Here is a 20,809-nt window from a genome sequence, read left to right as displayed (position 1 = left end):
TTGCTTCCTGGGGCCCATAAGATCTATCTGCAGTACTAGTTCCCCACCTCTCTCTGTTCCCAGAGGTCTTCCAAAGCACCTGATTATGACAGTGCTGCAATTTTGATAGTGCTGCAATTCCTGCATTTCAGTGGATTGGAATATATGTTGCTTTGGTTCCTTCTAGCTCTACAGTTCTGTGATTTTATGCTCTCCTCTGCCCTCCTCACTATGTGCACTGACTTTCAGTTGTGCTTCCAGAAGCTCTGCTTGCTGCTCTTCAGCTCTGCATGCTTTGATTCTTCTTGATCCTCTGCACCTAGCCTTGATTTGTCCTTTCCTTAGCATGGGGTAAGTTAATTCCTAGGCAGGCAAGTAGCTTTTGAGAGGAGACAAGGCACTGATATAACAGCCCCTGACATCATAAAAGCATCATAAAAGCATCAGTACCCTGAGCAGAGAAGGGTGGTGCAGTGGGCCCCTAGACTCGTAATCTGGTGAACCGGGTTCGTGTCTCCGCTCGTCCACATGTAGCTGCTGGGTGACCTTGGGCTAATCACACTTCTTTGAAGTCTCTCAGCCCCACTCACCTCACAGAGTGTTGTTGTGGGGGAGGAAGGGAAAGGAGAATGTTAGCCACTTTGAGACTCCTTCGGGTAGTGATAAAGCGGGATATCAAATCCAAACTCTTCTTCTTCTCAGCTCTAAGTGGGATGTGCACCTGGAGACCCCTTTTCTTCATGATCTTCATGTTGTGCCACCTGTTCAGGCAGCTCAGTATTCTCACCCCACCCACCATGCAGGATGGTCATCCCTGTCCAGGAAGGTGCAACTTTAGCCACACAGACTCAGATGTTCCCAGTCTGAGCCCTCTCAGCTCCAGGCAGGCAGGCAGGCAGCCCTGACAGGGTTATGCGGCTTTGGTTATTTCAATTGAACTATGGCTTGGCAACAGATTAGCCCATGTCAACAAACAGCTCTAAGCCTTTAAATCAAGTGGTGCTAACTTCATTTCTCACTGGAGGGCTGGATGTTCGGGAGACTTCAAAACTCACTGGCGTTTTGAGATATCATGGGGCAAGAGGTGTCCTTTTCTGTGAATGAGAGCAACCAGAGGAGAGGAGGAGGGAGGGAGGCATCTGTTGGGAGGACCTGCCCATCAGGATTTGCAAATATGTGTACCTCACCTGAGAGAGAAGCCTGTGAAGAGAGCCACTACTTGCATTTACAAACAAATCCAAAGCATTAATAAAATCACTGTTTTGTGAATTGAGTGAGTGTTTCATTTAAATGCTTCTCCAAAGGCGCTGTGGAGCTCATGGAGTCTAAGCTCAAAATGACCCCATTTTTGCAGAAGGTATTATGTGCTGTTTAAAGGCACTTGGAAGAAGTCATCCCTGATGAAAGCCCTGATCAGAGGCCCATTTGTGTTTGTTTATGGAATTGGTCATTGTTCAGTGTCTACCACAGCTAAGCACAAGAGTGGATCATTCTACTGTAATCCAGGGAAGCAGCAAGCCTGGAGATTTCAAACAAAGTTAAGGCAGAAATTACACATGGAAGCATTCACCATGCAAATCACCCCTAATTGCTTTCTTCCTTTTTGCTTCTTCCAGATACAGTAACTGAAGTAAAGACCAACATTTATGTAACAAGTTTTGGGCCTGTCTCGGACACAGACATGGTAGGTGCTGTTGAGATGGATTTGGAAGGTAGGATAGGATCAATTATTTATTAATTAGCCTTCCTCTTACATGCTTGAGTAATATTAGCATCTAGTTTAGCAGAGTTAAAAAATCTCATCCTTCGCAGTATCAACACGGGAACTAGGGGGAAAAGACTGTGTAGCTTTCTATCAATATCCAGGATGTCTTGGGCAGACTGCATCTTCCCCTTTATTTATCCCTCTAAACAAAATAACAACATAAAAACCTGTAATTTAAGAATATAAAAATATTGTTTAGTTACAAAAAACGTTGCAGACTTGATTCAAGCAGAAAATAGCAGTGAAATAAGTCCGGAAAAATATACTCCTAGATTACAAAATACATGTTTTTAGGAGCACACAGACCCTGCATCCTATCCCTACAGTTGCATGATGAGAAAGAGAACGTTCTCCGAGCAGGAAGGAAGGAATAACTATCATATTGCCACTGCTACCTTTACTGCCTCTCCAAGCAGAGGATGTGACCTCACAGAGTGATCTCTAGGAGTTTACAGGGAACTCCATGTGCATTAGCCTTTAGGTCACCTAGCAATCATGGAATTTTATATTTTGACTGGAGCATCCTTTTGCCTCACTTGTGGAGGTAGAACATAGCAATCATGGCTAGTAGTCATTGATAGCCTTATCCTGCATGAATCCTTATCCTTCCAGACCTTTGCATCTGGTCGTGGCAGGCAAGGTCCCTTTGTGGGGGTGAATGGACATGTACCAGCTGCTGATGGCAAAGTGTAAGTATCAGCTCTTCCCAGGTCAGTGGGGCTGGTGTGTCCTCTCAGCCTCTCCAAATAGCCATCCTCACCCCTGTTCCCTCCCAAAGTGGGTAGCAAGGGAAATGAAGGACAAGCTGTCATGGGAGCTAAGCACCTTTTTATGCTTGGGCAGGTAGGCAGCTCCCAATTTCTCTACCAGGCATGCCCACTAGAAGAGCCACCTGTTTGCAGCTGATCCTTATTCCATTGGCAGCAAAGATGAAGAGGGCAGAAGGAGATTCAAAGTGTTTGCTATTATGAGGAAAATGTGAAGGGAGGGATGGCTGGAAGGTTGAGGGGACACAGCTGGCAGAACTCCTAAGGACTGAATGAGGCCTCTCTTCCCACAGCTGCATGCCTAATTGAAATAGCCTAAATCATTGTCAGAAAGCAGCACACAGAGTTGCTTCTGTGCCCAAAAATCCCAAACCACAAGGGGCCTATAAATGAAAATGCTGATGAAGAATTAGTTCTTCCTGGGATTCCCCAATTAATAAAGGATGATGCAAGCTTTGGGGGTGGGGACTCTCCTCGCCAGGAGAGGTGCTTTTTATGGGCTCCGTGCTTGACGGACACCTGTGCCCTGTTTTCCTTTTGTGTTCTAAATGTGACCATGATAGTCTGGAGGTCTCCAAGCACGTTGAACTGGGGGAGGGGGAGGGGAGAGACACTATAGGGAGTGGCTGTTCCTTCCTTGGCAACTGGATTTGTCTTCCACAGGAAGATCAAAACAGAGCCACCAGTCTATGCTGGTGAGACTTGTGCCTGATGGAGTCAGTCTAGACCATTCTTATGGTAGCCCAGTAGCAATGAGTGTCCTATTCTGCTTGTACTCTCCACAACCCATGTATATTGCCATTTAGGGCAAGGGATGCCATTTCCACAGCCCTTCTGGTGGGCTGCTCAGGAAGAGGAAGACAAGCAGCAGAATTCCAAGTCCCAGCTACTGATTTAAGACTATATAAAATAGGGAAAAGAGAGTGATAATGAGTATGCACAATCAAATTTAAGATAAAATGCTAAACCAGAATATTAAAGCTGGGCATATACTAAGGTAGCAAAACTTAGTCTCCATAGTCACCTTTGGCTTCTGATGTAAGCTTCAGGAGAGTCAACAAAATACCTGGACTCTTATCAACAAGAGGTATTTTGTGCCCAGGTGACTTTAAGTGACAGGTCACTAAGCCCGGCCAGTCGCAGGACAGCCACATACTACAGGGGTGATGTTGGAGAGAGAGTTTGGGAAGAGAGATTCTTACTCTCTTGTAACAGAGACAGCAGAATGGCAATTGCTCCAAAAACATTAAAACTTGATTAGGTTTACATCTGCCCTCAACCACCTTTAAACAAATGTTCCCCATGAAAATACTTAAGGCTAGAATAAAGACACTTGGCTTTGCAAATAAATGAAGTTTTTTATGCACAGTGTTTCAGGAGTTACAGCAAATAAGCCTCCATCCTTTGGTAGTAAAATAAAGAAGAATCTCCCCATGACTTAAAAATAAAGAGCTTGGTTTCCTTGCAAAAGGATCATGTAAGATGTAAGCAGTAAAAATCTCTTTGAGAGAGATTCTTTCATTTTTTCTACAGCTGTGGATATTCCTGGATCCTTTGCCATTGCTTGAGGTTCAGGTGGCCTCAGTGGCGTGGTGTGGCGTGCCTTCCATCAGCATCAGCTGGTGGCCCAGCTGTGCCCATATCTGGACAAGGGTAGTCTAACTTCTGTGGTCTATGCTTTGGCAATGTGTTATATGTGGGACTGCCTCTGAAGACAGTTTGGAAACTTCAGCTACTTCAGCAGCCAGATTGCTCAACAGGGCAAGACGGGTTGAGCATATAATGCCAATCCTGGCCCAACTGTACTGGCTGCCAATTAGTTTCCAGGCCCAATTCAATGTGCTGGTTTTGACCTATAAAACGCTAAACACAATACCTCAAGGACCACTTTGCCCCATATGAACCAACCTGGACCCTGTGATCATCATCTGTAGCCATTCATTGCATGCCCCCTCCATGGGAGGTCTGGAGGTTGGCAAGATAAGGACGTGTGTTTTTCTGCAGTAGATCCCTGCTTGTGGAATGCTCTACCCAGGGAGGCTCATCTCATACCTTTTGGTGCGAGGTAAAAACATCCCTCTTCTCCCAGGCCTTAAGCTAATTAACCAATCTATGGGCTTTTAAATGGGGATGTTGTTTTTGTTTGTTACTATGGTATGTATTTAGTGTTTTTATATTGCAAACCACTCCATGATCCTTGGTATGAAAACTAACAACAACAACAAACTTTTTAGTTTAGAGAAAAGGCAAGTAAGATGCTACATGACAGAAGTTTCTGATATCAGGCATGGCATAGATAGGAGTGGATAGAGAAGTTTTTCTTCCTCTTTCACAACACTGGAACTCTTAGATATCCCATGAAGTTGAATGTTGGAAGGTTCAGGATAGAATAAAGGAAGTCCTCCTACATATAGCATAGAGTTAAACTATGAAACTCCTTCCCCCAGGAGGCAGTGATTTCCCCCCAATTTGGTGGCTTTAGAAGAGGATTAGGCAAATTAATGGAGGATAAGACTACCAATGGTACTAGCCATGATGACTATGCTGCATCTTCAGATTTGGAGACAGTGATGCTTCTGAATACCAGTTGCTGGAAACTGCAGGAGGGGAGTGTTTTTGTGCTCAATAGGCAACTGTTTTGGTGACTCTGAGAAAAGGATTCTGGATGAGATGGGCCCACTTTGACCTCATACAGCAAGCTCTTCTTATAATCTTCCATGGTTATAGACTGTGAAGCTGCTCAGTCATGGGAGCTGGACTCCAAAGGATCAGGCAGAAATTGGAGTGACTGGCCCAGCAGGGCTGGGAAATAATGTATTATAATATCCCATTTTGAGGAGTTCCCCATCAATGGGCTCTTTCTGGCTTTGGAAGGCCCTCTTCCTCTGGGGAAAGGAGTTAATTCAGTGTTACTGGAGCTGCTACTTTCCCACTTGGTCTGGCTTCTGACTCTTTCTCTTTCTGTCACACTCACTTTTCTCTCTTCACACCAAAGCAAAGAGCCATAATATATTCAGTCATCCAAGCCTCAGGGAGTCTCTCATAATTACTTCTAAGGTGGAGCATATTTGAATAAGGGAGCTTGTATAATGAACTGTGGAGAACAGGGAAATGGGAGGTATTGAAGAACAGGGTCTCTCTCCCCCCCCCCCCGGTCTGCTGTGTGATTTTCAAAAGAGGGCTCGGAACAAGGTGGGCTGGTAAAGAATAATATGGCCACATCCACACAAGCTTGTTTCGGTTCCACAGATGTCATCCATGCATGGGAAATGTGATGCCCCTTTGGGTATTATTTTTTGTGTGTGTGTGGGGGGGGGTTGGCATCTGAATTGAAGAAATGCTGCTGACACTATTCCCTCTAGATAGAAGGGCACAGGGCTGACTCAAGGAGCCTGAGGAGGGGGCAGCAAATGCCCCTTCCCCAACCAAGATGCACAGAAGCAGTGCCTTGCAAGGCCAGTCAAGTTATTTTGCCACCTGAGAGCCGACAGATGCATTTTCCCTTCCCTGGCAGTCAACACCCAATAGTAAAAAGAGGGATAAGAATGTGATACCTTTTGATGACAACCCAAATCAGCTATGTGGGGCAGTCACATCACTCCATCCAATGGCATGGCTGGTCTCCCTCCTGCACACACAAACACCCACTCACACACCCCTTTAGTACAGGGATTATTGATCAGCTACCCTGGCCAAGCCATGAGGAAACTTTGCTTGTGCCTTGTTATTTTGGATGAACTGGACATGTTGTTGTTGTTGTGTGACAGAGAGAGAGAGAGAGAGAGAGAGAGAGAGAGAGAGAGAGTCAGAAGCCAGACCAAGTGGGAAAGTAGCAGCTCCACTAACACTGAATTAACCCTTCTAGGCTGCATCAACAGAAGTATAGTGTCCAAATCAAGGACAGTAATAGAACCAATTCTGGTTTCCACAGTTTAAGAAGGATGTTGACAAACTGGAACATGTGCATATGAAGGCAACCAAGATGATTAAGGGTCTGGAAGCTAACCCGTATGAGGAGTGCTTGAAGGAGCTGGGTGTGTTTAGCCTGGAACTGAGGAGACTGAGAGGAGATATGATAGCAATCTTCAAATATCTTAAAGGCTGTCACATGGAAGAGGGAACATGCTTGTTTTCTCCTGCTATGGAAGGTGGACTCAAACCCATGGCTTCAAGTTACAAGAATGGAAATTCCGACTAAGCATTCGGAAAAACTTTCTGACAGTAAGAGCTGTTCGACAGTGCAACAGTCTCCCTTGGGAGGTGGTGGACTCTCCTTCCTTGGAGGTGTTTAAGCAGAACTTGGATGGCCATCTGTCATGGGTGCTTTAGCTGAGATTCCTGCATTGCAGGGGGTTGGACTGGATGACCGTTGGGTCCCTTCCAGTTCTAAGATTGTATGATTCTATGATTTGTATAAGGACATCATGATAATGGCAGTTTTATTTTCAACCCCTCTCCTAACAATCCCCAGCATGGAATTTGCCTTATTCATGTCTGCCACACATTGGCTGACATCTTCATCAAGCTATCTACTATAACCCCAGGTTCTTGCTCCTGGTCCATCACCTCCTGTTTAGGAGGAGAGGGGAGGGAGAAGAACTGCTGGATATTGGTGTGACAGAGACGTTGAGTGGATGGGTGGGTGAGTGGGTGGCTGGAGCACTGGAGCAAGAAGGCTCAGATCCAGAAGTAGCACTGTCTTCCTTGGCTGGAGAACAGGGAGTCAGTCTGTCCATGACTCCTCACATGAAGCTGCTTGCCTTGGTCCTGAATGCTCCAATTGGGATCAGCAGGTCTTAAGTTACAGGAAGGAGGCTTCAAAAGCAGCTGTACTTGTTCAAGGCCCACCACAGCATCAGAGATGAAGAAGTTCTGACTTCTTGCTCATTGGGGTGTTTCCATTCTTCCAAGGGGGAAGGAACTGGGGGGGGGGGTTTGCAAATGCCCAGCATCTGTCAAGAGGAAGAGAAGGGCAGCCCTGGAATTTTTTTTGGGAGGGGGGAGGAAGCAGCAGCAGCAACAACAACTGGTCATGTCTTGGGTATCATCTGCACTTACCAGCCGCACCAGCGTTGCCACAGAAACTGCTGCTGAAGGTTCTGTTTTCCTGAACTTGTTGCTGGGTCCTTGGTGCCACTGATGAATCATTAGAGGGGGTGGGGGAGTGCTTGGAAAGAACTTTGCTGCCCTTCCTATTCAGTTTCAGTGTTTGTGTAACTGAGAGGAGGGGTAGGGCAAGAGTATGGAATTCAGAGGAGAGTTGGGACCAGCTCTCTCATGCTCACACATAGAATCATGGAATTGCCGAGCTGCAAGGACCCACAAGGCTCATCTAGTACAACCCCCTGCAATGCAGGAATCTTTTGCTCAGCATGGGGCTTGAACTCATGAATCTGTGATCAAGAGTCTCATGCTCTACCAACCTAAAACATTTTATTTGGGGGTATTTTTTTTTTAAAAAAATGTGCATTCTAATAATTAAAATAATTTGCACAAAAAAGAATGGTATTCAGTTAACTGCCTTTTGCAGGTCGTGGGGCCTTGATACAACTTTGCGTATACACATGTGTTACTAGATTACTGTATCCCAGGATCTTCTTTTGAGATACAAGCAGGCCACCAGGACCAAAGCTGGACGGCAGAGGGAAAGGGCATTGCCTATGTTTACAGTAGTTCTCTACAGTATATTCTTTTTGATTTGAGGAGATGTGAGAGGGAAAATACGATCATTTAAACTTTATCCAACCACTTTAATTCATATAAAAACACCTAAAATAAGTAAAATCATAGAATCATACAACTGTAGAGTTGGAAGGGACCTCAAGGGTCATCTAATCCAACCGCCTGCAATGCAGCAATATCAATTGATTATCCATGACTGATGGCCATCCAACCTCTGCTTAAAAACTTCAGTAGAAGGAGAATCCACAATCTCCCAATGGAGTCCAGTCAACTCTTACTGTCAGAAAGTTCTTCCTGATGTTTAGGCCAAATCTCCTTTCTTGTAACTTGAAGCCATTGGTTTGAATCCTTCAGAGCAGGAGAAAATAAGCTTGCTGCATCTTCCATGGGAAAGCTCTTTAGACATTTGAAGAGCGCTATCATATTTTCTCTCAGACTCCTCTTTTCCAGGCAAAACATGCCCAGCTCCCTCAACCATTCCTCATGAGACTTGGTTTCCAGATCCTTGATCATCTTGGTTACCCTCCTCTGCAAACTTTGTAGTTTATCCATATCTTTCTTAAATTGTGGCACTCAGAACTGGACTCAGTATTTCAGGTCTGGTCCAACCAAGGCAGAATAGACTGGTACTATTTCTTCCCTTGATCAACACTTCTTTTGATATAGCCTAGAATAGCATTAGCTCCCCCCCCCCCGGCTGCATCACACTGTTGACTCATGTTACCCTTGGGGTCTAACTGAGACCCCTAGGTCCTTTTCACATGTACAACTGGCAAGCCTGGTTTCGTGCATCTTATATTTATGCAGCTTGTTCTTCCTGCCTATGTGTAGAACCTGACATTTGTACCAATTGAAATTCATTTTGTTAGTTTGGGCCCAGTTCTCTAATCTGTTAAGGTCATACTGAATCCCCTTTCTGTCTTCTGTGCCATTAGCTAGCCCTCCCAGTTTGGTGTCATCTGCAAAGTTGATGAGCATCCCCTCAATTCCTTCACCCAAGTCATTTATAAAGACGTTGAACTACTGTGGGCCCAGGTCAGAACCCTGCGATACCCCTCTTGTCACTTTTTTCCAGGATGATGAGGAAACAATAATGAACACTCTAGGGTTCTGTCAGTCAGCCTTTTACAAATCTACCTAACAGTTACCTGATCCAGTCCACATTTTATCAGCTTCTGTGCAAGAGTATCATGGGGAACTTCATCAAAAGCCTCACCGAAATTGAGATACCCTATGTCCACCACATAACCCAGATCCACTAAACTTGTAACTCGTATCAAAGAAAGAATGAGATTTCTTTTTGACAAACCCATGCTGAGTCTTAGTAATCACAACATCCTTTTCTAAGTGGTCACAGACTGACTGTTGAATTATCTGTTCTTGGACCTTTCCTGGAACTGATGTTAAGCTGACCTGTCAGTAGTTATCTGGGTCCTCTCCCCCCGCTTCCAAGTTGGAGACATTTGCCTGCCTCCAGTTTGCAAGGACCTCACTTGTTCTCCAATAATTCTCAAAGATTATAGACAGAGGCTCTGAGATTACATCTGCAAGCTCATCAGGTCCTGGAGATTCAAATTCATTTTAAGTAGCTGGGTGTTCCCTTACTTCCTATTTGGGTTGCAGCTCAAGAAGGCAATGCTTGTGGAATGTACAGTTCCAATTTCAGGGCCAATTTTATTATGATTCATCCACTTACTTCTCGTGTGTGTGTGTGTGTGTGTGTGTGTGTGTGTGTGTGTGTGTGTTTAAGCTGTGTGTTTTCCACTTTCAGCCATATCTGATTTGTCAGACATATTTGCCTATTAATCAGTGGTGCCCTGTCTGCGGAAACAACTCCAATCTTTATAGCAGGTGCTCTGGACCATAGTGTCAAACACCTTAATTCTAACTAAAGAGCTCATCCACACTTACCTTCTTGCCCATGCTTTCTAGGCATAGGTCCACACTTTCCTGGTCTGTGTCCGAGTGCTTGGATTTTTTGCTGCACCACTTCCCCCAGGAAAACCCACTCTTTAATGCTGGATCAGATCAAATGGCAATTCGGGTTCCCTGCAGATTTCTGTTTGCTCTGATTCAGCGGTAAAGAGTGGGTTTTCCTGGGGAAAGCACCATGACCCAAAAGAGAGAGAGAGAGCAGTAGGAAAGGGAGTTTTAAAGCACAGAAATGTGCTTAAAAATGAAGAGCACAGGCAAGTGCGGATGAGCCCTGACTTGAAAAGAGGAATTGCAATCACCCTTCCTCCTCTATATGTAGTGAGTGGCAGCTGTGTAAAAGGCAGATTCCTTGCTATGGTTCATTAGAAAAGGAACTGGAAATAAAACTGCAAATACCACAGCTCCATTTTGCATACCTATGGTGTGGCCACATTTAGAGTACTTTGCACTGTTCTGGTTGCTTTACCTCTAAAAGGATGTTACAGAGTTGGAAAAGATTCAGAAAAGGGCCACCAGAATGGTCAAGGGGATGGTGCAATTCCCTTAAGAAGTAAGAAGACTTTTTAGTTTAGGGAAAAGGCAAGTAAGAGGCAACATGATGGGAGTTTATAAAATGATGCAGGGCATGGAGAAAGTGCACAGAGAAAAATCTCTTTCTCTTGTAACGCTAGAACTCCTGGACATCCAATGAAACCGAAAATTAGAAGATTTAGGATGGATAAAAGAAAGTCCTTCACATAACTATGACACTCACTCTCACAGGAGGCAGTGATGGTCATTAACCTGGATGGCTTTAAAAAGATTAGACACATTCATGAAGGAGGAGAGAGCTATCAATGGCTACTTGCTATGATGGCTGTGCTTTTTTGGTCAGAGGCAGTAATGCTTCTGAATACCAGTTGCTGGAAACCACAGAGGGGAAGTGTGTTGCCCTTGTACTTGGCATCTGGGTGGCCACTGTGAGAACAGGATGCTGGACTTGATGGGCCATGGGCCTGATCCAGCAGGCTCTTCTTAAGTTATTATTGAGTCCACACCTGCCCTCAATAGATGATCCTTCTACAGTACTGTGCTGTGTCACTCTTAACTGCCACTATTTCCTCCAGAGGAGAATTGTCTTTTTGGACATCTGTGGCACCCCCTTCCCTCATCTGCAGTCCAGGCTCCTGGGTAGAGAGCAGGGCTGTGAAAGCAGCTTAATCTGTGGATCTGCTCTGGGGTGACTAAATTCTACTAGCAGATCTATGTCATCCTCCTGGAGGCAGGCTAGGGCATTGCTGAGAAGGCAAAAAAAGAAGAGCCAAGATTAGCAGCAGGGAGGAAAGGTGGCTGCCAGGAGCAGATTAGAGACAGACACAGCAGCAGGCAGGCAGGCAGGCAGGCAGGCAGGCAGGCAGAGCTTGGCAGTGTGGGAATGAGTGCATGTTGGAGGAGAGGTACAGAGGGGGGAAGACTATGGGGCAAATGGAAGAAAGAAAGGGCGGAAAAGAGGTCCCAAAGAAGTATTGGAAATGCTGAGGGCAGACCTCACTACACATCTGGTTCCCATGTCGGTGGGAAGAGGAGGATGTGAGCACATTGGTGGGCTCAGAATGCCAAGGACTATCCCAGTTCCCCTCCAGGCTCTCTGGCAGAAAGTGGCCCCACAACAATTATGCTGGAAAGGAATCTCTCTGTCTCTCTCTCTCTCCCTCTCTCCCTGGAAACCCCAGGCAGGGAGAGGGATCTTGTGCTTGGGTCCTGCTTGCATAATGGGCATCTGGTTGGTCACTGTGAGAACAGGATGCTGGACTAGGTGGATCCCCCCTTGGCCTGATCCAGAGTCTCATATTTTCATGTCCTTATATTCTTATATCTTTCACTAGTGGATCTAACTCTGCTGTGGGTAAGTATACAAGATAGGGAATTCCTCTGCCGCATAGATAGATGGAACAAGAATCTGCCTGGCTGAAAACATTCAAGACCAAAGTATTTTAACTTTGTGAAGTCCACTGGACTGAGGATTTATTTTATTTTTAGAACTATTTCTGCATATGTGAGCCATCTGCAGAATAACTATTTAAAATCTAAACCTGCATCTTCTCTTCTGGCAGGAGTACACAATTGATGTTTTCTTCCGGCAGTCCTGGCGAGATGAGAGGCTAAAGTTTGATGGCCCCATGAAGATCCTCCCCCTCAACAACCTGTTGGCCAGCAAGATCTGGACACCTGACACCTTTTTCCACAATGGCAAGAAATCGGTGGCTCACAACATGACCACACCCAACAAGCTTCTTCGACTGGTGGACAATGGTACCCTCCTTTACACCATGAGGTAGGTGGTGGTTTTGCTTCCCAAGGCATGTCTTCCTTACTCAGCACCCGCCATCACCTCCTGGAAGGGATTGAGCCTCTCATCTGAAATGGGCACCAGAGGGTTCCCCTTGGGCATCTTCCTCTGGCCTACCTGCAGCTTGACTAGCATCTCCTGCTGCCCAAGCATCTTCACAGCCCTACAACCAACCTGAGTGTGCCACAGACAGTGCAGGTTAGGCTCCATTGGGAAGAGTCAGCTGCCATGCAACTTTTCTGGAGACCACAGCTCAGGGGTAGTAGGAGGATATGATAAAGTATGCAGCCACTGGATCAATCCCGACAGCTTAGAGGAACCTGAGGCGCAGAATGGGGTGAGGGGGATCTCTGCCTTTCCCTGTCTGAGCTGTCAGCATAATCATATCACATGGGCCGTTGGCGTGACTTAGTAGGCACTTTCTCATTTTACTGACGGTCTTAATGATTTGCAGGATGTTGTTCAAAATCCCTGGTTCAGTCCATCTCCTCCCTTGGTTTATTCCTCACAAGCAATAAAGCTTCAGCAGAATATTCTTGGTATTTTTTTGCAGTTTAATGACTCCCAATCCTGCAATGCCTTTGTGTCCCTTTGTGCTGGGAGAAGCATGTGCTGCTTATGCAGCTTTAAGAGTATGCATTGCAATCCCTCATGGAAATGTGTGGATGTGAGCATCTGGATTACAGTGATCATTTCAGAAAGCAGTGGGCTACAGGAGCACAACTCGCTCTCAGGAAATGTCCATTTGGACAACAGTTTGCCTAGGAAACTCCTTGCTTGCAGTGGGAGAGCAGGGTTGGCAACAGGTGGGTTTAACACCTGGAGATTCCATTGGCAGTGGTCTTTGTGTCTTGTAGATTGACCATTCATGCGGAGTGTCCGATGCACCTGGAGGATTTCCCAATGGACGTGCATGCCTGTCCCCTGAAGTTTGGGAGCTGTAAGTACTTTCCTGACAGCACAAGCAAAGTGCCCTTGCATTCTTGGCTTGAAGGCAGCAGGTATGGGTCCTTGGCAGGCTAGTTAGCAGGCGAGCAAGCACACCTGAAAGTGTGAGCTTAAGCGACATCCTGCATTGCTATGAACCTCTATTTTCAAACGCCTTCCAAAGTGAAGCTGTCATTTTAAGGTAATTTTTCCTCACAGATAAATGAACTTTGAGGTTTACACCTCCACCTTATACAGAATTGGGTGAAAATTGATTGTAGGACAGCAGTCTCTAGAAAAACCCCTTCCTGTGGAATACCATGCTCCCCTTAATTGTCTTAATTCTTTCTAATATTGTATTTTTGAATTATTGTAATCCACTCATCATCATCTAAAACAATTATTTTACATGCAAAGTAAGGTAAAGGTAAATAACCCCTGGATGGTTAAGTCCAGGCAAAGGCGACTATGAGGTGCAGTGCTCACCTTGCTTCAGGCTGAGGGAGCTGGCGTTTGTCTGCAGACAGCTTTCTGGGTCATGTGGCCAGAATGACTAAACCACTTCTAGTACAACGGGACACTGTGATGGAAACCAGAGCGCACGGAAACACCATTTACCTTCCCGCCGCAGCGGTACCTATTTATCTACTTGCACTGGTGTGCTTTCGAACTGCTAGGTTGGCAGGAGCTGGGACAGAGCAATGGGAGCTCATCCTATCGCATGGATTCGAGTCGCCAACCTTCTGATCGGCAAGCCCAAGAGGCTCAGTGGTTTAGACCTCAGTGCCTCCCACTCCTTTCTATGCCCTGCAGTATAAGAAATCACAAGCTCACATGCATGCAGACCAGTCTAAAGGAAAGCATCAAATAACTGCAATGTTGTGCTTTGTTTATCATCATCATTATTATATAATATATATATATTATATATGTTATATAATAATATAAATTGAAGTCAAATCAATATTTGATCAACCAGCTAGGGGAAGATTTCCTTGGCACATGATATGGAAATGGGATCAATGTTGCTTTGCCATACTGGATCTGAGAGCTCCTGGACCTAATGACCTCCCTGCTCCCCTCTGCTCAACCAGCTGGTACCCCACTACCAGCTTCACTGTGTGGTGTGTCGAGTCAAGAGTCTGGTTCCCACAGGTGTGGCCAGCCTGGCAAACATCTGGTATCTCTTTGACATGGAGCCTTTGATGCCCTCTCCTTGGGTCCCCACTGGCCACAGACTTTGCTGCTTTTGTGGCCTCTGTTTGTCTGCCATGAGCAGCCAGGTCTAATTGGAGCAATCCCTGAGCAGCACAACTGAACCTCCCAAGTCAGCATGTCCTTTCCAATTGCTGCTTCTGGGGCCCCACTGAGGTTGCCTTCTGGGACAAGCCTCTGAGTGTGGGCTTATTATTTTCCACCTGCTTTGGCTAACTTGAGTGCCCACTGATGCTTCAGCATGGGCTGCAGTCCAGAAATATCTCCAGTGGTCCAGTAGCCTGGTTATCTGAGAGACCAATGGGAGCTGCTGGAACCACCACTAGTCTTTTGCAGGGTGTGGAAGATCCCAGGTGGCAGCCTCCTTTCCTCCCACACCTTGAGGGGCTTCAGGGTTTCAGTCAGGTGTCTCTGTGCCAGATACAGATTTCTAATGGGTGTCTCTTTTCCTGAAGTTGGGGTTGACCTTTGGAAGCCATTCTGGGCACCATTTTGGAGATGCTCCCCATTCTGCTAGGGTGTAGCTAAACCTCCTCCATCCCATCCTTTCTGCTTTCTCCACAGATGCCTACACCAAGACAGAGGTGATCTACACCTGGACCCATGGGAAAGTGGAGGTGGCCGAAGAAGGCTCCCGCCTGAATCAGTATGACCTCCTTGGCCACAATGTGGGGAGAGACTCCATTGAATCCAGCACAGGTAATGGAGAGCCTCCTTGGATGGTTTCCTGCAGGGTGTCGGACTACATAACCCTTGGGCATCCCTCCCAACTCTACAATCCTATGATTCTTCATGATGAGCAGGAACCACAAAGGCGGGACTAAACATCTCACTTGTTTAACAAGTCTTACAATACTTAAAAGCCCTGGTAAAAGAGGAATGGGGTTTTGGTTTTTTGCCTAGTGCCTAAAGCTATGTAATGATGGCACCAGGCAATCCTCGCTGGAGATAGCATTACACAAGTGAGGGGGGCCTACAACTGAAAATGACCAATTCTTCTGTCCCTACCCTCTGGACCTCCCACAGATGGGGCACTCAGAGAATGGTCTCAGGTGAAAATTGCAGCGTCAGTTTTTATGTGCATTGTTTTGCAGCACTTCCTATTCACAAATAGGCCACTATAGAGGTGGCACCGGTGAAGGTGCTGCCAAGGAGGAAGCATATCCAGCTTCCAAGGAGCATGCCACAGCCATTAGTGCCACAGTGGCAGAGGCAGTGGTGGTGGCGGCAGCAGCAGCAGTTGGTGATGCAATCCTTGGAGGTCGAATCTGCAGATCCCCTCAAGGTGGTCCCCTTACCTTGCCTCCTGGGTGGGCCAACGCTGAGGAGGGTGGCAGTGCAAGAATGGGCCTTTTCAGTGGTGGCTCCCTGCTTGTGCAATACCCTCCCCAGGGAGGCTTGCCTTCCTCCTTCCTTACAGATCTTCAGGCACCAGGCAAAAACTTTCCACTTCAATCAGGCCTTTGGCCTTTAACTATCTGTGGCCTTCTAAAAGTGGGTGGGATGCTTTAAATGTATTCCCTCCCATTGCTTTTAATGTATGTGGGGTTTAATCTATATGGAGTTTTTGTTGGTTGGTTGGTTGGTTGGCTGGCTGGCTGGCTGGCTGGTTGGTTGGTTGGCTGGTTGTAAGCTGCCTTGGGTTGCCCTGGGCAAGATAAAGTCACTGACAAATTTAATAAATCATATTTACTGGCAAGGATACAAAAAAAGAAAAGAAAAAAGGAAAATAAAAAAACCCTTGTATCCCTCTCTACCCCCCACCCCTCCATATCTCTGCAGGAACCTACATTGTGATGACCACTTACTTCCACCTTAAGCGTAAGATTGGGTATTTTGTGATCCAGACCTACTTACCCTGCATCATGACAGTCATCCTCTCCCAAGTCTCCTTCTGGCTCAACAGAGAGAGTGTTCCAGCACGGACAGTGTTTGGTGAGCTTCTGATGGAGGATGGACTGAGGGGTGACTGGAGGAAATAGGGAGACGGGGAGAGCATCAAGACTGGTGCTGGAGAGAAGCAGCAGCAGCAGCAGCAGCAGCAGGGACCTTCCTGCCTGTCAGCCACACTCCCTTCATGTTGATGACGGACATTTGCATAAGGCTTAAACTCTGAGGTTTCCCCCAGGAATATCTGCTAGCCATGGTGGCTATGTCCTACCTCCACTGTCAAAGGCAGTATTGCTTCTGATTATCAGTTGCTGTGAACTGCAGGTAGGGATCCAGTTGGCTGCTGTGACAACAAGATGCTGAACTAGCTCTTCTTTAAATCAGGGGTGGCTAACCGGTGGGTTCCCTTTAAATCAGGCATCCCCAAACTTCGGCCCTCCAGATGTTTTGGACTACATTTCGCATCTTCCCCAACCACTGGTCCTGTTAGCTAGGGATCATGGGAGTTGTAGGCCAAAACATCTGGAGGGCCGCAGTTTGGGGATGCCTGCTTTAGATCCTGCTGCACTCCAACTCCCAGCAGCCAGAGTGGCTAATGGTCAGGGATAGTGATGATGATGGGATTTGTAGTCCAACATCACCTGGAGGGCCCCTACAGGTTCCCCATCGCCCTATTTTAAATGTCTCGCTAATTTAATCCTGCAGCATAATTGTATAATTTAGACACAGCTCCACTGGTGTTGACAATGGGACTGTGCTCAGGTGTGGCACCGGCTCCTTATACCTTTTCTTGGGGCATCTAGGGCAGTGGCTGCTGTGACAAAGCAGCCCAAGGAGGCTCAATGGATTCCCCCACTGCCCTCAAGAGGGAGAAAACCTCATGTGGCCTCATTTCAGCAGTGCCTTTTCTGGTTTTGTTCCCACAGGGGTCACCACCGTCCTGACCATGACCACCCTGAGCATCAGTGCAAGAAACTCCTTGCCCAAAGTGGCATACGCAACGGCCATGGACTGGTTCATGGCTGTCTGTTATGCCTTTGTGTTCTCTGCACTGATTGAGTTTGCCGCCGTCAACTACTTCACTAAACGCAGCTGGTCTTGGGATGGCAAGAAGGTTCTGGAGGCCCAAGAATTGAAGGTGAGAGAGGGAGTCATTGGTGGGGGCAGGAGAGAGGGAGAGGAATCAGAACCTGACGTGCAAGAAGAGGCATTGAAACCTTACTTTGGTAATAATAATAATAATAATAATAATAATAATAATAATAATAATATATTAGTTATACCCCGCCCATCTGGCTGGGTTTCCCCAGCCACTCTGGGCAGCTTCCAACCAAATATTAAAAACAGTACAGTATGGTTGATCCCAAAGTGAGTGGTAGCACACCCTGTGGGGGTGGGATTCCCTAGGGGGTAGCAGGGTGTGCAGGAGGAGTAAGTGACAATCAGATTTTGGAAAGCGGTTATCACCGGATCAAAGTTCATCGGTTTTGTTGAATTAATTAAACAAAATGGTTTTAATTGGATTTTGAATAAATGTGCAATTAATTGCCACTGTTTTGACTTATATGGTGTTGTTATCTTCCTTAGTGAGTTAGAAAAGCTGCTATTCTGAATAGTGCTTTTGTAGGGTAGGGGGGCACTGGGGATGAGTTCATGGAACCAAGGGGGATTGGCCCCCAAAAGTTTGAGAACCTCTGCCTTACTCCAAACAGAGCTAAACATCAATGTTTTGCAGCCTAAAGAGGGGGGGGAGGGAGGCAGGGAGGGGGGGAATGAGAGAAAGAGAGAAAGAGAGAAAGGGAGTCCATTGTTGCTGCTGCCCCTAATCCCCCCTTTTGCTTATCCTGTATGGCTTTTACGCATCACCAAAGGAGCTCTGAGAATAACTATAACCCAGAAGCATTTTTTCACCTGTGAAAGGCCAGTTGGCTTCCCACATCAGTGAAGATGATCTCAAGCCCTGCAATGTGTAAAATGTCACGTAGAATTACACAGATGACCTGCTGTGTAAAGGGATTTTGAGAAATCACATAGATACTGCTCTTGTTCTAAAAGGGGGGAGGGGGAGAGAAGAGCCCTACCTGCATATTCCCTCTGGTGTGAGGCAGCACACATACATGATTTGAGATTTCATTGGCCAAAAATTTCCTGTTGGAGATGCCATGTTTGGCAAGGATTTGTGGCATTTGCTGCTCACAGGCGTGGTTTACTCTAGGAACATTGGAAGCTGCTTTATACTAGTCAGACAGTTGGTTCATCTGACTCAGCATTGAATACACTGACAATACCTTTTAGGGTATCAGGCTGGGGATCTCTCCCATCCCTGCCTGGAGATGCCATTGGGGATTGAACCTGGGACCTTCTGCATGCAAAGCAGATGCTCTGTGTCATTGAGCTACATTGACCCTTTCCCCCAAAAGTTAGGAACACAAGAAGCTTCCATGTAATTAGTCAAACTTTAGTCCATCTACCTCAGTATTGTCAACACTTCTGGCAGCAGTGGCTCTCCAGGGGTTCCAGCAGGGGGTCTCTCCCATCCCTGCCTGGAGATGCCATTGGACATTGAACCAGGTGCCTTCCACGTGCACAGCAGATGCTCCCCTTCCCCCTAATCCATGTTTGCTGCTTGACGGGGTGCATTTTTGAATTGCACCAAGTTCATCTGGTTGATTTTTTTGCAAGCCTTTTATTTCTGCAGTAGCGAGTGTTTCTGGGAGCTGTTTCTGGGCTGGTTTCCAAATACTGTTTTCATTCCTCCTCAGAAAAAAGAGCCCATCATGCTGGCAAAGAAGACCAACAACACCTACAACATTGTTGGCACAACGTATGCCCTCAACATCACCAAGGAGCCAGGCCTGCCCACCATTGCCAAGAGTGCATCAGCAACTACAGCCACACCTGTCACGGCTGCTGCTGCTGCTGCTGCTGCTGCACCCCCAAAGGTGGCCCGGTTGGAAGAGAAGCCTCCCGAGAACAAGAAGACCTACAACAGTGTCAGCAAGGTAGACAAAATGTCCCGCATCGTCTTTCCGGTCTTGTTCACCATTTTCAACATGGTGTACTGGGCGACGTACGTCAACCGGGAGTCGGCTATCAAGGGCATGATCCCCAAGGAATGAAGCAAGCCCCTTGCCCCGCTTCCATCTGTCCATGTGGCCCAGGCAGAGGAGTCTCTGTGGGGGCTCCTTTGTCCCCCGGCTGGTTCTATATTAGTTTTATCTTCTTATTAATTTTATCAGCTGACTTCTTCCTTCTCCCCATGCAAATCAAACTGTGATTTTTTACAAGGATAACCCCAAGAACTTTTCATTTGTTACTTGTTTGGTCTCTTCTATTTCGTTGTTGTTGTGGAGGTGTGTGGAGGTATGTGTTGAGAGGACGTATAATAGAAAAGTGGTGCCTCCCGTGTGGTGAGCCTGACATCCTTCTCCCCAGAGTCCCCTGCTTGCCCCACGTCAATGGGAGCTGGCTTCATTCCCAGTTCATTTCATGCTAAATTCTGCTGAGGAATGCAGAGCAGTTTATTCTTCCCTTCTAGTGACCTCTGATGGTCTGCCCTGGTGTCTCCAGTGGTCACCTTTCTCATCCCTTGGTGAGTTTGTCTTGGTGGTTCCTCTTCTGCTCTGCTTCTTTCCTTCAATGATGGAGGTTGGAAATTGTGGCCCTTCAGATGTTGCTGAACTGCAAGTCCTATCAGCTCCAGCAAGCAGGGATGTTGGGAGTTTGGAAATATTGGATGGATTTGGAGGATAGGGGACATTGCACCCCATCCTCTGATGATGAGGCCTCCCAGAACCACACAGACTCCTCCTACCCTGGGTTTCTCCTTCCCTCTGCAGTTTTAAAGCAGGGAAAAGCAACCAGGCCCTCTTCCCTTTTCCACACCCCACACAAATGAGAGGTGACCCTGTTCTCTGTGCCTACCAGTGGGGAGGGGAGTGGTGGCAACCACAAATTGTGGCTAGTTAGCCGAGTCAAACTTTATAACCCTGGAACAAAAGTAAGCCTGTGGGATGTTAGATGGGTTTGGAGCATAGGATAGGATATTCTTCATTATTTATCCTTCCTCATGCTCACTTGTGTGAGTTTATCGTCTGGTTAGAAGAGTTTAAAATTACCATCCCTTTGTGGTATAAAATGTGGAAACTTCTGGGACAATGTTGCTTAACCTTAGTAATTATCCAGGGTGTTCTAGCTGACTGGACCTTCCCCCTTTTATCCCCATAAACGAAAGAATAACACAGAAGTCTGTCATGTAGGAATAATAATATTGTTTACTTTCATAATGTCTCAGACTCAATTCAGCAGTAAGCAGCAGTG

The 20,809-nt window shown here is 46.5% G+C and overlaps 1 protein-coding gene across 1 annotated transcript in view; it reads left to right on the top strand.

Annotated features, from left to right (window-relative positions):
- The window catches only part of LOC118083553 (gamma-aminobutyric acid receptor subunit alpha-3), a 38,851-nt gene extending 19,046 nt beyond the window's left edge, over positions 1 to 19,805 (top strand). Inside the window, exons 4-10 of the mRNA XM_088664711.1 lie at positions 1,596 to 1,663; positions 12,222 to 12,442; positions 13,315 to 13,397; positions 15,164 to 15,298; positions 16,382 to 16,534; positions 17,416 to 17,627; positions 19,252 to 19,805. Of these exons, the coding sequence (XP_088520837.1) occupies positions 1,596 to 1,663; positions 12,222 to 12,442; positions 13,315 to 13,397; positions 15,164 to 15,298; positions 16,382 to 16,534; positions 17,416 to 17,627; positions 19,252 to 19,608 (1,229 nt within the window). The 3' untranslated portion in view covers positions 19,609 to 19,805. The remainder of the gene's footprint in view (positions 1 to 1,595; positions 1,664 to 12,221; positions 12,443 to 13,314; positions 13,398 to 15,163; positions 15,299 to 16,381; positions 16,535 to 17,415; positions 17,628 to 19,251) is intronic.
- The last annotated feature ends 1,004 nt before the right edge of the window (positions 19,806 to 20,809 follow it).

Source organism: Zootoca vivipara, chromosome Z2, assembly GCF_965207765.1.
Source record: "Zootoca vivipara chromosome Z2, rZooViv2.hap1.1, whole genome shotgun sequence".
Classification (NCBI taxonomy): domain Eukaryota; kingdom Metazoa; phylum Chordata; class Lepidosauria; order Squamata; family Lacertidae; genus Zootoca; species Zootoca vivipara.
This window is presented reverse-complemented; position numbering and strand designations above follow the sequence as displayed.